Source organism: Lytechinus variegatus, chromosome 11 (assembly GCF_018143015.1).
Source record: "Lytechinus variegatus isolate NC3 chromosome 11, Lvar_3.0, whole genome shotgun sequence".
Lineage (NCBI taxonomy): Eukaryota > Metazoa > Echinodermata > Echinoidea > Temnopleuroida > Toxopneustidae > Lytechinus > Lytechinus variegatus.
In genome coordinates this window covers 11019611-11037151 of record NC_054750.1, presented here as the reverse complement: position 1 = coordinate 11037151, position 17541 = coordinate 11019611, and the positions used below count along the sequence as shown (strand labels likewise).

Sequence of the window (17541 nt, the reverse complement as noted above, 5' to 3'; positions counted from 1 at the left end):
TTGCCACTTTTATTCACGTTTTCATGTGAATTTCAAATTTTCTGCGGTATCATCTAAAAATCTATACATTGCGACAAAAAAAAAATCAAATTTGATGAATCAAATTTGATGAAAAATGGACCTAACCGCTTTTGCAAGTGAGCTCTTCAAATAAGGGCTTCAGAAACATAAAGAGATGTCATGGTAATTACATTCAACCATTATTGTCAACCGAGGAACCGAGGAAATATTGCCAAAATATTATGGCAACATTTTCTTTGGGATCTTCTTCTGTAATAGTGAATGTAATTAGTAGAAAGAAAATTATATGAAAAGAGGGCAAATCAAGCTCAATTAAATTCCCTCCCATAAAGTTTCCAGTTATTGCTTTCGCAAAGATCCTGGCAACTTGCAGCTAAAATAAAAGGTGCAGTAATAATCGTGACAGGCAAGAACAAATAGATAAAAAAAAATAAGATTACATGTACTTAAGAATGAATGAGTGTAATGATGTCATAATCACAAACGATATTAAATCAGGTCGCGCATTATGCTAATTAGTGATCAAATGCTTATTTACATATTTTTACGCTATGCGCGAAGGACGTTTAATGACCACGCCTCCATTTCGCTGGTGTACCAAAGCAGTGGCGGTGTCCATAGGCTTGTACATGTAAAATGGGAGCAGTGTGCACTTTTGACCCTCCAAAATTTTCTTCAATTCTGACCGGATGCAGAAGCGGAGTTTCCACCCCCTGAGCTCGAGAGAGTATACCGCCATCTACTGACAATGATCGCATTAACTGGTACGGTACTTCCCGTGAAAATCGGGAAGTCTTTTAACACCTTCTGAAATCCTGTTCATGTCTATAAGGCGAGGTAAGTTTGAATGATTTAGCATAATGAATCGGTAGATTTCATTCATTTTATTTGTCTTCATTTTGAAATAATATTTCAATATTAGGAGTGATTTCGGATTTTCGGCCGATGTGTCATTCCTATCACTATAGTATCAGTCACAGTCCCGCGTGTGGATTATTTTGTTTGTAAAATGCTGGTACTTCTAGTATCAGCCTATAAACGTTAGACCAAGTCTAGCAAGGCAAAAGCTTCGGTCTCTGTTATGTTGGTTGTTCAGCTGAACTCTGTTGGCTTCACTCACCAAATACAGAGACCGAAGTTCTAGCGGGATCTGTACAGGGGACTCAATGGCCATAAGATCGGATAAAACGGGGAAGTGAAAATTTGAGCGACAGCCGAGGACCGGGTAAGTCACTGTAGGCCTAATCTGTATTTGTTCCTTTTAACTTGATTTTTCTCTATTTTTTGGCAAGTAATGCCAAGAGGGAATATTAATGTGCATTTTGGTTACGTTAATTTTCAAAATTTTTATTCATTAAAGATAGAAATTGAAGAGCCCCGACGGGGGATTTTGCATTGCTAGTCCCCTAATGGTGGCTGCACGATAGCGAGCCGTCTGTGTACGAGGAGAAATTTAAAAAAAATGCTTAAAAACTCATCGAAACTGATGGCTGCCAGCTCTCTAGTATACTATTCACCAGGAGGCTTTTAGAGAGTGAAAATCATTTACTAACGTAAGGTTACTCTCAACGAAGCCAGGTCTTACTTATTTGCTTGTACTGAAAGGGGTAGAATACCTGAACAAGAACCAGACTTCAGACAGGATAGTTTTAGAGTAACACAATAACATTAAAAGGCTTTATTCTACAGATAACTCATAACCAAGACCATAGCTTTAGCAGCTTTCCCAAAAATCGCACTCCCCTCCCTTACATGTATCAAGCAGTCCTCAGTAATATATATGAAAGCTTCTAGTGCAAACAATACTGTGTATGTCTGTAAACCCTTACACTCTCCCCCACTAAAATAACCCTATGGGTTTTTATTAACCACAATGAATCAAATGTAATACATACAATATCATGTCTTGTCATTAGTACATGCAACGATACTCCACTTATAAGTTCAATAAAACATTCATATACGAACTTGACGCTAGCAATTTAACAGACATTTTTACCCTTTGTTTCATCAGCGTAAAATACTCATTTGACTGAATAAACAAAGGACTAAATGCGATACATTAACATTTCTTATCAATAATTCATGTGACAAGATTCCCCCAATAAATCAGATATAACATGCATGTACATGTACAGTATGAAACTGCAAATAGCAATTTAACAAGTCTGGAGGTGTCATATCCTTATCCTTTTGACCGTCCAAAAGCTAACAAACATTAATAGGCAATAAAACACCTTAAAACATCCCAGCGCAGCTGAAGGATGAGAACAGCAACAGCAAAAGAACCAATCAAAATTTATCCAAACTGGAAAAATGTTGGCTGATAACAAAATATCAAGAACTAACAGTATCAATATAATTTTGTACATGGTAATATGTAGCTTCGCCGTGACACATTTGCATACTCACTTTTCAAAAATTTAGTATCTAAATTGTAATGAGGCATGCAGTTGGAAATATTTAAAGAGGTTTCAATGAAGTATTTTCGACTCAAAACAAATGATGTTCAGATGCTTACAATCACACTTTAGTTTCAACACATTTCTTTTGGTTGTTTGATGTTTTGATTTGTTGTATACATGTAACTGAGTATTCAAGAACGATATGGTTGGTACATGATGTAATCATACAGTTATATATGCATGCAAGTTTCATTTAGTAAATTAGATCTAGTTCACATCAGATTTTGTTGGTTTATATACTGCCTTTGTTACATAACTGAGTTCTCAGGAATTACTCGACCAATAGTTTTCACAATGTTCATAGTCCATTGCCGATGAAATCATGGGCAGAGTTTTAGCTGGTCGACATGGACAATGCGAATTTTTTTCTTATTCTTTTCATTCACAATCTCAAAGTTTACAGGAGTCAGTTGCTTGGTCACTACGTACATTTCCGACCAACGGGGAGCAAGCTTTGCAGTGAAGCACTTCTTTGCATCGGATATCGGGTAGGTCTTGACCCGCACATGATCTCCCTCCTTAATATTGTTCTCTCTTCTCCGTTTGTCATAGTGTTGCTTGGTTTTACCCTTCGCTAGTCCACTACGCTGTACAATGTCCTCCACACTGGGTTGGCTAACACCATCAGAAGGGTTAGTTTCAAGCTTGTTGCTGAGGGGAGTGTTTAGCCTTCTCCCAAACATGAGGAGTGCCGGTTCTGTTCCAAGGGTATCATGAGTAGAAGTGTTCAAAGCGAAGCCAAATTCTGCTAGGTGTATGGTCAGTTCCCCCAAGTCTGCGCGGTCTCCCAAGTCTGCGCACCCGCGTATCTGCGCGATTCTAATTAAAGAAGATACGCAACGAGCACGAACTTTACAAATGCAATACATAGGCAGGTATTCATTAAAAAATCCGACTCAAAATGGTGGAAAAATAATGAATTCAGGGCATTTCATGTGACAGCCTCATAAATGCAGCCTTTGTCATCAAAATCCCCGAAACGTGTGCAAAGTGAATGAGTGCGCAGACATGGGGTACCATTGTTTTTTTCAATCTGAAAATGACTGCCCGCAGTTTTTTCAAGAAAATCCTATATTTTCTTTTATTTTTTAATGAGAAATTTGGTACACTTACTCTTAATAATATAAGGAACATTATCAACTCAAAGATTTTGTGTAATAAGAAAAAAATCATGTTAAATCTGAACTCAAATTGTTAGGTGCGCAGACTTGGGGCCCACCATCATACATCCCATGAGCGATGATCCCCTGACACATAGGACTGAACCATGGCCTTCAGGTTTCTGTTGACTCTCTCCACCCAGTTAGTCTGTGGGTGGTAAGGGGTAATGAAGACCTGTTCCACTCCCCACTCCTTACACACTGCTGCTAATGCCCTTGCCCGAAACTGTGGACCATTGTCGGACAGTAGTTTCTTGGGGGGTCCATACCGACAGAACACTTGACGGACCAATGTGCACGATACCACCTGGCTGCTTGAAGACTTTAGGGGGATCACTTCCGTGTACTTGCTGTAGTGATCCACTACAACTAGTATATGTTCATGTCCACCATAGCTCTTGGGAAAGGGTCCCATCAAGTCTACTCCAACAATCTCCCAAGGCTTAGATGACGATGTGGAGAGCATCATACCTGCTTTCCTCTGGTAGACAGGTTTGGTCTGCTGACAAACTTTGCAAGCTCGGACGAAACTGCGGACTTTTTGAGACATTCCCCTCCAGCACAAGTTGTTACTTTTTAGTCGAGCGAGAGTTTTCCGCCGTCCCAAGTGCCCGGCGGCAGGTTTCCTGTGGCACTCATTCATCACAGCGCTTTGTAGTTCACTGGGAACTACTAAACGACCGTCCTTCTTCCACAGAAGCCCATTCTTCATTTCATATGAATGGGCAGGTTTGAAGTCAAGGTCACCCCTCTCCAAGTTCAAGATAAGGGGTAGGAGTTGAATGTCGCGCCTCTGGGCCTCGCGGCATAGTGTTGCATCGAGTTCTGGGATCAGAATCGGATTGTCCACATTCTCAGGTCCTGGAGCTTCATCTGGTAGGCACGAAGGGCAAATGTAGAGATCCATCATCTCTGCCTCCTCCCGAGTGATACCAACACAGCTTTGGTGGTACCAACGTCTACATTGATCGCAGAACACCCAGTCTAATACATCATCCTCTGGGTAAATGCAGTTAGGATCAGCACATTTCTCGTCATTATCACTTGAAGACTTAGCATGGATTTCCTCGACTGCTCCAACTACTGCAGATTCTCCACCACATCTTGAAAGAGCATCTGGGACATGGTGTTGGGATCCCGGGCGATACACCACCTGGAAGTTGTAGTCCTGCAAGCGTAGTACCCATCGAGCAAGTCTACCCCCTTGCTTCCTTTTTCTGAAGAGCCAACACAGGGCTTGATGGTCTGTCACAACTTTACATGGTCTGCCTTCTAGGTAAGGCCTCCATTTTTCTAGGGCCCAGATTATTGCCAGACATTCCTTCTCGGTAGTACTGTAATTCCGTTCCGCACTTGACAAGGTCCGGCTTGCATAAGCTATGGTCTTGGTCAGGGAGTCTTGTTTCTGAATTAGAATAGCCCCTAGACCTACATTACTGGCATCCGTGTGAACAACAAACGGCAAAGACTTGTCGGGGTATCCTAACACTGGTTCCGACATGAGCGCCTCTTTCAACCTGTGAAACACTATGGTGCATTCGTCCGTCCACTCCCACATGGCATTCTTTTTCTTCAAGGCATATAGTGGGGCAGCCTTATCTGCAAACCCAGGGACAAATTTCTGATACCATCCAATCATGCCCAGGAATCTCTCTAGTTCCTTGACAGAGGTAGGCACCGGATAATCTCTGATAGCAGACACCTTATCTGGGTCAGGCTTTAGGCCATCAGCTCCAATGAAATGTCCAAGATACCTCATCTCCCTATGTAAGAACTGACATTTCTCAACATTAGCAGTAAGACCAGCAGCTCTTAATCTGGTCAATACCTCCCTCAGGTCTCTGTAATGTTCTTGTGGGCTACCAGAAAAACATACAATATCATCTAGGTAGACATAGCAACACCTCCCAATGAGATCCCCAAGGACCTTATACATCAATCTCTGAAAGCTAGCTGGCCCATTGACAACCCCAAAGGGCAGGACTTTAAACTGGAACAAACCATTTTCACAAATGAAGGCAGTCTTCTCCCGGTCTTCAGGAGCCATTCCCATTTGCCAATAACCACTTTTCAGGTCTAACGAAGAAAACACCTGAGCTCCATGCAAAGACTGGAGGATGTCATCGACTGACGGCATGGGATACGCATCAATCTTTGTAACAGAGTTCAACTTGCGGTAGTCTACACACATGCGATAAGTGCCTCCCTTCTTCGGCACCATGACAACAGGGGAAGCCCAGGGAGATGATGAGGGCTCTATCTTCCCACATTCCAAGAGTTTTGATATTTCTTCATCTAGGGCTCTTTTCCGCTCAGGACCAATCCGATAAGGATGTGAACGAGAAGGTGTAGCGTCACCCACATCAATGTGATGGCAATCAACATCTGTGAAACCTGGAATGTCACAAAGAACATCCTTGAAATCACCCAGGAGTGACTCAAGCTCTGCCTGCTCAGTAGCTGAAACATCTAACTTGGTTCCACAAGATACAGGGATAGTATCCCTGCCCTCGTCGAGTTCATAATCTGGGTACTCTGGCTCTCCAGACTGCATTCCTAGCAAAGGAAACTTTACAGGTTTTTCAACCCCGAAACTGGTTCCAAAGCACCCTTCGCCAAAATCCAATACCAATTTTACTGCATGAGCAAAATCCACTCCCAAAAGAACTGGAGCTGGCAACGTCTTGACTACCTGAAATTTAACCTGCAAGGTACTAACCCCGAACTCTACTTCTGCACTTGTTACCCCATGTGGAATCACGGTCATTTCTCCGAGAATTTTCAGAGTGGTACCCTCACTGCAAGGGGTCACAGGTAAAGACAACTTGTCACAGAGATCTGATGGCAGGAGCGAAACCGTAGACCCTGAGTCTACTAGCCCATATGTCTTAACATATGCTTCTGTCTCTCCTCTCAGAACAAGTTCCATCATGGGTAGTCCTTTCTTTGGGACATCTGACAAGTTAGGAGTCATTAACTCATCTGGAGCTACAAAGTTACAGTTGCCTGTTTCTGAATTATGTTGTATTGTGTTTGGTGCAGGTGTTTGTGTGTTGGGTGTGAAGGTGTATTTGGCAGACCTTACTGGGGGTGGCATGGGGCAATCCACAATCCTATGCCCCAGCTGGCCACAGCGGTAACAATTCTGATTAAATGTCCCTCTGCGGTTAGGATTTGAGTTAATATGACCTTGGGAATAACTAGCAGTGTTTGGACGACTATCAGTCGTACCACCATGCTTCTTCCTGAAATTTGCCTCATCTCTGCGAGCTACTGAATTAGCTCGCCTACGCAAGAGCAACTCATCTGCTGTGCGGGCTAAGGCAATGAGTGAGCATTCATTGCGCTCTCTAAGTTTCAGCCGTAATGTTTCATCAACCACAGTGCTCAAAAACTGATCAATCATGATCAGATCAAAGCACCGTCTGACTTCAGGGTTGTGAAACGTAGAAGGCGTTACTTCCAGCCACCTGCAGAAGTTGTCCTGGAGACGGTTTGCATATTCCTCAAAGGTTTCTTCACCTTGTTTACTATCGGTTTTGAATTTAACTCTATAGGCTTCCGGGGTTAGCTGATACCTCCGTAGGATAACCTGTACAGCAGCATCATAATTTTCCTTTTCTGAATAGCTCAAGGAGTGAAAAGCCTGTTGGGCCTTCCCTGTCAAGTACGGTTCCAGCAATTGAGCCCATTCATGTCTAGGCCTCTCTTCCGCTGTTGCCATACGTTCAAAAGTGTGGAGATAACATGATATATCATCTCCTGTTAGTCTGTGGAGCCCTGGTAACCTATATTCTACCCTAGCCTGTGGACTTACAGTCATCTTCATCAGAGACTCGCATAGCTGCTTGGTCTCTTGGTAACGAGACATCTCCATCTCCTTCATCAAGCGAGCCAAATCTTCAGCACTCATACCTGTCTGACTGGGCTGAGCACTAGATGGAGTAGTCTCTTCAATCATCTGTGGTAACTGACTTAAGCAATTGATTCTTTCTTCTTTTGTTTTTACTTAAATCACATCAATATGATTCAACTCACACAACCTCCCAATGTATTCTGCAGTAAAGTGATTCAAATATGTACTTCGATCCATGGTAAGAATGTAGCAAAATCCAATATTCAATGTTAAATTGAATTTTTTTTTTTTTTTTTTGTCTCAAATAAATCTTTTACTTACTCCATGTGTTTATATTCAAGATTATCTATAAGATCCAGAGTGAAGAGTTTGCTCGTGTGTCTTTATTTACCTGTATTTATTTATTTATTTTATTTATTTATTTATTTATTATTATTATTATTATTTTTTTTTTTTTTATTTGTTTACTTATTCGATCATGTGTTCGATTTGACTGATTAGTCTTATTTAGTTTAATTTATGCGTAAGTCTCAAGAATTAGTAATAAATGTTTATATTTTAAAACCTTTTGTATTAAGAGTCTGTTTCTTTCCTTATTCAATTCTTTTAACCTGTTTATTTTCCCTATCCATTAATTGTGTAATAGATGTTAGATCTGTTACTAGGCCCTATAACCCAGGATTTGTTTGATTTGTATATCCAGAGCAAGTTACACTTGTTATTTACTTTCTTTACTCACTTCAGTTTTCACTCACTGAATTATATTCTAATTAACATAAAACATTACAAATTATTGACCGTCTAACAACAGACCTATCGTTCAGTCACCTAATATGGCGGCGCAGAAAAACAAAGGGGAAAGAACAAAAAGGAAGAAATAATAAGAAAAGGTCGAAGGTCAGGAGAACATTCAACAAGAAGAAGTGAGGAGCTAGAAAATGAGAGTGAATGATTGAGATTATACTTTGCTAATCTATTTTACTTTAAAAAAACTAGGTTGGTTGACTTAAGATCTAGATTCAGATTCTAGAATGACTGGCACAATTTCAAACTTAATTTCACACTCATGAGTCAAATGCAAATAGCACAGCAAAGAGTAATGATATGATCATTCATAGACAACATTAACCGTGAGTGTGTATGGCTATACACACATGTATGTGCATGAATAGTAGTGATACAGTCACATCTGCACACACACTGTGCTGTGGTGTGTACTGTCAGTGCAGCACCAGGGACTACACAAATCACAATGCAATGAACCATCAAACAATCCAAAAACAATCCATAAAAATCTTCCTTGTCCAGTAACATCTAATCCTGCTGACAACGCCAAATGAAAGGGGTAGAATACCTGAACAAGAACCAGACTTCAGACAGGATAGTTTTAGAGTAACACAATAACATTAAAAGGCTTTATTCTACAGATAACTCATAACCAAGACCATAGCTTTAGCAGCTTTCCCAAAAGTCGCACTCCCCTTCCTTACATGTATCAAGCAGTCCTCAGTAATATATATGAAAGCTTCTAGTGCAAACAATACTGTGTATGTCTGTAAACCCTTACAGTACCACCAAAAAACCTGAAACTATCGCCCCCGAGATTTCAACTTTCTTTCTAAAAGATTAAGCCCTAAATCATGTACATGCCATGGAATACAACTTCATTTCCAACATTTTTACGCTAAGGATTTTATTTTTAAACAAGAATTCATAAAAAAAAATAGAAAAATATGAAAAGACGGAAGAGACTTGCCCAACGTGTATGCTGCCATCTTGTTTTCTATTGTTCTTTACCCACGATACGGATGCTTGCGTCGTGTAACGTTTTTTTCTCATTTTTTTGGTGAATTTCCTCACAACTATACTAGAGGAACTTTTTAGTTTATTTCAGCTTTTTTCATGTATTGTCACCCACAGCCCTACTATATGTTCAGCTCTGTGGGATGAATATTACTTCAAAATTACTCCATGACGAAAATCTCTCGTTTGAGGGCTGTATACCCCATTTTTCCTTATCAACAAATATCTTCTCCCAGTAATACAAATCCTATTGCCCTCAAGAGATTAAATTTAAGTATAGAAACACCTGTTTCTTGACCTCGGTCCGCGAAGATAATTCACCCCAGCATCTACGGTCACAGCAGGGGGCCACACACGATGGATTGCAATATGTGTAGTTCCGGCGAGCGCATGGCCATGGATGTATACACGCGTTGATAGAAAGTTTTTTCTTTCTTTCCTTCCTTCTTTCTTTCTTTCTTTCTTTCTTTCTTTCTTTCTTTCTCTCTCTCTCTTCCTTCCTTTCTTTTTTTCTTTCTTTCTTTCTCTCTCTCTTCCTTCCTTTCTTTCTTCCTTCCTTTCTTTCCTTCTTTCTCTCTGTCTGGCTGTCTAATTCTTTTCTTTCTAGACTTATTTTCTTCCTTCCTTTCTTTCCTTCTTTCTCTCTGTCTGGCTGTCTAATTCTTTTCTTTCTAGACTTATTTTCTTCATCCACCCCCTTTCTACACCTCTAAAGAACGTGCATTTGCCAATCATATCTGTAGTAAGGCCTATAAATGTCCTTTTCTCAAAGCTGAGGTGTAGGCCTATACATAGAACATTAAAATACAAAGACCAGCATTATGAATCACAATGTTTGGATAGCATTTCAATGTTCTATTCATATCTATTCAGAACGTTTTCTAATTCACATGCGTTATTAGCAGGTGATCTTCTTTATCTTTATCTCCCATTATTGTTCTTATTTTGTAGGCCTAAAGCCTGTGTATACGGTAAACCTCCCTCTGAAATTCTTGGTTTCATGTTTTCTTTCAGATTTGTTTCCACCAAGGCGCGCCGGAACACTTTCAGTTTTTTTTTTTTTTGGGGGGGGGGCAAAATCCCGAAGGGGGCACAATATTTTTGAAAGCGTGAGATACGGACGCGATCGAGCGGGAGAGGGTGTGGTAGAGGGTGTAAAAATTGAGTGTAAAAGTTGCGTTTCTAAGAGCATTCAAAAATAAATTTCTTGAGAATTAAACAGTCTTGGGGTTCTTTTTGATCCTGTTTCCTCTCTTCGATACGAGGTATCGCCGGTCTGCGCTGGGTGGTGTTTGCGTGGAAGTGCTGGGGCCGGCTCGGAGACCTGCCTCTCCAGTCTGACTCTGATTAAGAAACTCTTGAAGTTGAACTTCGTCTGCGATTACTGAAACGATCTTTCCAACACTCCATCTTCCCAACTCATCAATCGCCTGAACTCGCTCTCCAACGATGAACATTTTGACTTACAAAAAAATTAGCACAACATACCTAAGTTAGACATTTAATGGTGGAAACTAAAACGACCCAAAACAAACGGTGGAATGGATGCAGCGCACATGGGCAGTTTACCGGAGAACCACGTATGGTGCAATAATACGTTTGCGATTAAAAAAATAGTTACAGGCATTCTTTTGTATTTAAATTATGAATAAGACTTTGGGGTAAAAAAAATAATGATTTCATATTTTTGTGCATATCAGCAGCATGATTATTATACTTTGTATGTTGGTATGCCATTACTACTATTTTTCGAACGTTAAGACTGTATCATTGCGCGAGTGAACCCATTTTCTTGCTGGACGGACAGAAACTATGCATGCATCGCGGTCCTTGCATGCTAAGCATACCGTAATTTTTATTCGCTTACTTTCCTTATTTCAAGGTCGATTTTCTTCGTTCGAAATTGAAAATGGACTAGCATTGGATGTCTGAATGTAATATGCCTTTGAAAACGTGTTTAATATCGAATACAATAATTTCATTCCGAAGATCCTTCAACAGGCAGACAAGTCTTACGTAATAGCACAGCGTTGTTTATCATTTCGTCCTTGGCTCAACGCTCAGTTAGCTGGCCCGTGGTGGTGAAATCGAGACAAGGGGATTACCTGGCCAAGATGGGTTTATCGGGGTTGGAAAAGTTGTTTGAGATATTCCAAACGCAAATCGGGGTATAAAACCGCAGTTTGCAGTCCGAAGTGAGGTCGAGAATCAAACGGGACATTTTCGTAATGATTATTATTTATGTATTGATTATTCATTCTTAAATTTTCTTTCAGATCACCAATAAAAATGGAGGCATCGAGATTGTGCAGATGTATGAAAACACTCCTATGGGCCAAATGCCCTGCAAATATTCCCTTTTCATTGAATATTGTCAGATGGAATTCTAACAGAGCAGCTATCGCCAAGACAAATCGCAAGGTGTATTCTCGCATGTACCCAACTCTGGTGGTCAACACTGATGGGTCAACATTTCGCATCAAATATGCTGAACCAAGGAAAATTTTAAAGGTATTCAAGATTGTTTCACAAGTCTTAGAAACATTGAAAAATACATTGACTTCTGGAACTAGATGGTCCCATTAAAGGTGTAGGGATATTGTATTATTAAGTATTGATAATGCATGAAATGTACGACATTATGTAGATATATATGTGTGACTTCAGTTCTCTATTCAGTGCATCCCAGAAAAATGAAACCAAGAATTATTGATGATTTATTATAACTTAATCACCTTATAAAATAGACAATTTATTATAAATGTCCCCTTTTATCTGGTATAACTTGAATTATTACTCATTCATGCATGAGTGAGTAAAAAAAATTCGAAGAAAGTATACCAAAAAGTCACTTGGAGGGTGGCATCTGAATTTCAATAATAAAATCACATGTCTATTAAAGTTCATTATGTGCTCTTCAATTTGATACCTCAATCACAGAAAATGGTCAAGAAATTTTAACAAAGTACCGTTACTTTGAAATAATGCTTGTTTTTGCATATTCGCTACCATAGCTATCACACGGTTACAACTAGCAAAAGACTTACATGGCTAAAAATAGAGTGTTGATTACCTATAGCTAGCCTGTCAAACATCTTTACCCTATAAACTTATTAGATTTGTCATTATTCTAAATAAACAGAGCTTTGTTATTTGACCATATTTTGAGATTTAGGTATGAAATTATAGAGCCTGCCAAGTGACTTTTTTTGGCAACCCTCGAAATTGTTTATATTCACAATTTGGTGAATCAAGAAATCATTTCAGAAATACCAGATGAAAGAGGAGACTCTAAACTTTACAATGATGGGTCATTTGTCTATTGTATTTGTGAAAAGTTATGATGAAATTATTGATAATTCTTGGTTTTGTTTTTTCTGGGGCATACTTTACAGAGGAATCATATCACATATTTTTCTTTGCACTTAATAAATCTAAAAGTATACATTTACTGTCTTATTTGCAGCTAAATGAATTTGGATCAAATACTGTTCGTGCGCTCACTTAAAAAAACCTAGAAAGGATGTAAACCTTCAAGTCTATTATGTGTCATTTTTACAATGATCATATGATGAAAATTAATCTATGTGTAGAATGTGGGATATGAGATGCTAGATGCTCTTCTAGCAAGTTATGTGGCTTCAGGAAAACTTTTGCACACATCTTTAGACTATATTTTGCATACCCGGTAATATGTAATGCCTTCTTTTGTGTGTGTAAGTTTTGCATAATAGTTCCAAGTAGAAGTGGCAGCAATGTCTTTCTTGTCAATGTCAAAATCGTAACCCAATTTCCTCTTTCTCTTTTGTATGATTCTCTCCCCAGCTACCTGTGGATGTGAACATGTTACCAGCGGATGAAAAGAAGATTCGCCTTGCCAGATACCAGCCCAAGAAAAAGGTGAAAATTGAAGATGATCTCGATGACAACTTTGATGCCAGTAGATACAAGCATTTGTGGAAGAAAGACAAAGAAACCTTGAATGGGGATGAATATATAATGGACAACTTTTGTGTGAATATGGCCTAGCCTAGGCATTTTGTTGCATGCTAGACTATTGCTTCATTAAGGATTTTTTTCCAGATAAGGATTGTCAAATTGTCCGTGAAATTTAGAATTATAGAGAGGATCTCAGATGACACTCTGGTCCCCGCAACATAAGGCTCACCGATCCATCATGGCGCTAACAATTGATCATCACACACAATAATCATTTCTCGATCATAGAAATCAGGCCTACAATTAATTGTGAAGCTTAATGCTGTCGGGTCCAGATCAGTCTACTACTGGCTAATAGAGAGGGACATCACTGCTGTGTCAGGGTAAAACTCAGAGTACCTCTGAAAATGGCCAATTACCATGAAAGAAACGTTGATATCGTCATAAAGGATACATGTGCATGGAAAATAAATAGCTTTATTGATGCAACATCTGAGGATGGACAAAGTTTGAGATGACCTTTCTTCTTGCATTTATAAATATTAACGATAAATATGCAATTATCATTAACGTCATTTCTAAGTTTTTTCCCTCAGCATAAACACAAATCTCAGATATTTGTGTTTTTGCCATAATAGATTAAATACCATTCCAAAAGTTGAAATGAGAGAGAGAGAGTGAGTGACAGGCATATCGTGTGAACATTACAGGGTGATCAGAACCCTGTCTTACAAAGAGTTACAATATATCTAATCAATCATAACTCTATGGGAATCCATCAGTGTCATAATTTTTTTCTAAAGGAAATTTGCACAATGCCCTTTGTAAACAAAGAGGACACTGAATTTTCAAGAAAACAATGAATGCCTGAATTAACATCATAATCAGAAAACATTGAACAAACTTTAATAATAGATGTTGGTAGCCGTCCATATCTGTGATTGATTGGATCAACCCTTTCTAAGACAGGGCTCAGATGGCAAAAGAAGCATACATAGGGGAGAAAGATGGAGAGTGAGAAATACGTAGTGAAAGTCGAGAGAGAAGCGAAGGAGAGATTGTGAAATACCCAGAAGACAGAGAGAAAAAGATTGAAATAACTCTACCCCCCTCCACTTGAAAGCTAAATCAGGGCCCTGTCTTACAAAGAATTGCAATTGATCTGATCTATCGCAACTATGGAAAGCCAGCAACTTCAACATCTACATGTTTGTTCAAAATAATAACTAGAAATTATGTATATCCATACATTTTCTGTTTTCAGTATGCTTCTTTTTGTTTTCAAAGGACGTCAAACAAATTTCCGAAAGAAAAAATTATGACATTGTAGGATTTCCAGAGTTACAATTGATTGGATCAATCTTAACTCTTTGTATTAAAGAAGGGGCCCTGGATTAATTTTTCTTAAGCCTGCACACAGCTGGCCATGACTACCTTGTTTCTAAGTTTGTTAAAACATTCTAATATATATATGTTCCATGATATCAAATATAAGTGTATCATTCTATTTTTATCACGCTTGACATGATTACCCCCCCTGCCCCTTGGTATCTAAATCTGGTTTCATTTTTCTAAAGCCTGCCCACAGCTGGCCATGATTACCTTGTTTCTAGGTTTTGTAAAACATTCTATAAATGTTCCATTATATCAAATTATTACATGGGGGCTCGGGGCAAATCTGCCCCTGAAATGCCCAACAGAGCCCTGGAAAACTAAAAGAGCCCCTGAAATTCACATAAGGTCCAATGTAAACTTTAATACAATGTGGAAAGTTCAGTCTGGCGAGCTCAAAGGTAGCCCCAGAAAAAAAATCTTTCCCTAAAACGTATTCTATTTTCATTTTACTAATTCATGAACATGAATACGTATTGCAAAAATACTACAAGGGGAAGACTGGAGACACAATAAGAGTGCGTAATGACATGCCAGGGAAAGAGCGCCCTACAGCCTTTGGCAGATAGACATTCACATATTGTCTTTTCGGTTGATGTAGAAAACATATGGGGGAAGTGAGAAAGGTGATGATTTTGGCATTATTATTAGAAACTATTGTCATAAGATTTCTGGGAGAGTAAAGGTAGAATTATCCCTTTGCACCTATATGTTCTATGTTTTATACACAAGTGCATTCCAATTGAAAAGTCTTACCTACCCGAAGCTGTTTGGTGCCCTTTCCACCTACAAAAGTATAAAAATTGCTGAAAAGTCCAGTCTTCCACTTGTAATGTCTTAGGTACTGCTCAACATTTTCAATTCTCCTTAAAGGACAAGTCCACCTAAACAAAAATTGATTTGAATAAAAAGATAAAAATGCAACAAGCACAATGCTGCAAATTTCATCAAAATCGGATGTAAAATAAGAAAGTTATGACATTTTAAAGTTTTGCTTAATTTCACAAAATATTTATATGCACATCCCGGTCTGTATGCAAATGACTTAATCGATGACATCACTATTTCTTTTGTATCTTATATGAAATCTTCTAATGTTCTCATTGTCCTGTGAATCAAAGTTTCATTCCTCCGTGAACATGGATTTACCATTGTTTTAACATTTTATGGTTCAGTCAAGTTGGTCCATATTGCAAAATCTGTAAAAAATGAAATTTTGTATTAATTCAAACAATAAAGAACATGAATGGTAAGTGTAGGTAATCATCTACTTTCTTATTTGTATATCACTGAGATGTGCATATAACTGATTTGTGAAAAGTAAGCGAAACTTTTAATGTCGTAACTTTCTTGTTTTACATCGGATTTTGGCGAATTTTCTCTTGATTCAAATCAACATTTTTGGGGGGTGAACTTGACCTTTGAATGATAATAATATATTCAGATGCCTACTGAATGTCTGTAGTGCTGCCCTTGATCCAAAGTACTTTCAAATGTATTGCACATTTTCAAAACCACAAAATATCCACTCTCTACTCCCAGTCACAATCATCTTCAATAAATGTATATATAAACTATATCCTGTATTGTTTCATCTCAATCATGCTGTTAAAATTAAATGAGCAAGGTCCACTGTTCTACAAAGAATATGCATACTATCCTCCCAGTCATAATCTTCCACTCCATTTTCAACATCACATAAGAAGCTTTGAAAGAAAAAAAAAGTATACAACTGCGGGGTGATATAAAATTGAGCAGCAACTTAGCCTTTATTACTTTTATACAATCTACAGCAAAAGTAGATAACAAATGAAAATTTAGCTGTTAACTGTATTGAACCTGTGACCATTTAATATAATCATTTAGTTAGCTTGTATTTGAAATATTTTGTTTTAAAAAAAAATAGTGATGAGTGCAATGTCATATTAAAACATTTCTAGATTTGAAAAATCATTTGGCAAAGAGCTTGAGAGCAAGTCCTACTGGTAATGATTTTTGTTATAGGTGAGCACATGCATTCTCTGTGTAAACGCATGTAGGATCTTCCATGAAAACTATTTCTATTCATTCAAAATAAAATTATCCATGTAATAATTGCTACAAAATTGAAAATTGACAATGCACAAGGGAATTATTCCACTTTCATAAAAACAAACACATAAATGATATGGATAAATAGATTTCACAAAATTGGTATAAATAAATACAAATCTTCATAAATGTAAATTCAACAAGGCAGTAGCTTCTAATATTCACATTATCCTTTTAATATCCTACAAGTGACATCCATGAATCTACTTAAAAAGTTCTAAAGAACCTACAAACTGATCATGTTTTAAATGAAATCAATAAGATACTCAAAAGTAATTTTTTCAAAATTTCAATCACATTAATTAAACATGGATGCTTCTTGTTGGCTGATTTTGCATTTATTCTTTGATTTAATGACCAAAAGTGACTTAAATCGGTTTACCAATTTTTTTTTATTGGACCAGAGCTATTGTTGTTCAAATTGTGGTATCTCTAATTTCATCTTAATTTTTGCAACTGTCCAAAACTGCAATAATGGACCCATACTAGTAATAAATATAAAATAAGTATGTACTTCAGGCTGAATAAAAAAGTTAGCCAAATGTATTAGAATTGATAGTCAAAGCAAGCACAAATACTACCAATTCAATGTAATTCATATGTTTAGTTGACTATATTATTACAGTACTATATTTGCAGTTGTACCATGTATAAATGCTGCTATAGCAGAACTTCAGATTTCATGAATATGGGGTCCCAAAATTCAACAATCAAAAGTTTCTTCATGTGTTCTCATATACAATGATAAGAGGTTCAACAAAATAGTTCTATCTTTGTTGTATGGAATACTTAAATTATAGAAAAGTGTAGTAGA

At 38.0% G+C, this 17541-nt stretch overlaps 1 protein-coding gene across 1 annotated transcript; it reads left to right on the top strand.

Annotated features, from left to right (window-relative positions):
- The first annotated feature begins 773 nt into the window (after nt 1-773).
- LOC121423747 (39S ribosomal protein L55, mitochondrial-like) lies at nt 774-13814 on the top strand. Its single transcript, XM_041619230.1, has 3 exons — nt 774-858; nt 11582-11816; nt 13131-13814. Exons 2-3 carry the CDS (start codon nt 11595-11597, stop codon nt 13332-13334), a joined length of 426 nt encoding a protein of 141 aa, XP_041475164.1. The 5' UTR covers nt 774-858; nt 11582-11594; the 3' UTR covers nt 13335-13814.
- Nucleotides 13815-17541: the final 3727 nt, after the last annotated feature.

Coding starts and splice junctions, on each gene's coding strand:
- LOC121423747 (XM_041619230.1), top strand. CDS start 11,595: ATGGAGGCATCGAGATTGTGCAGATGTATGAAAACACTCCTATGGGCC. Junction 11,817..13,130: donor AACCAAGGAAAATTTTAAAG/GTATTCAAGATT, acceptor TTCTCTCCCCAG/CTACCTGTGGATGTGAACAT.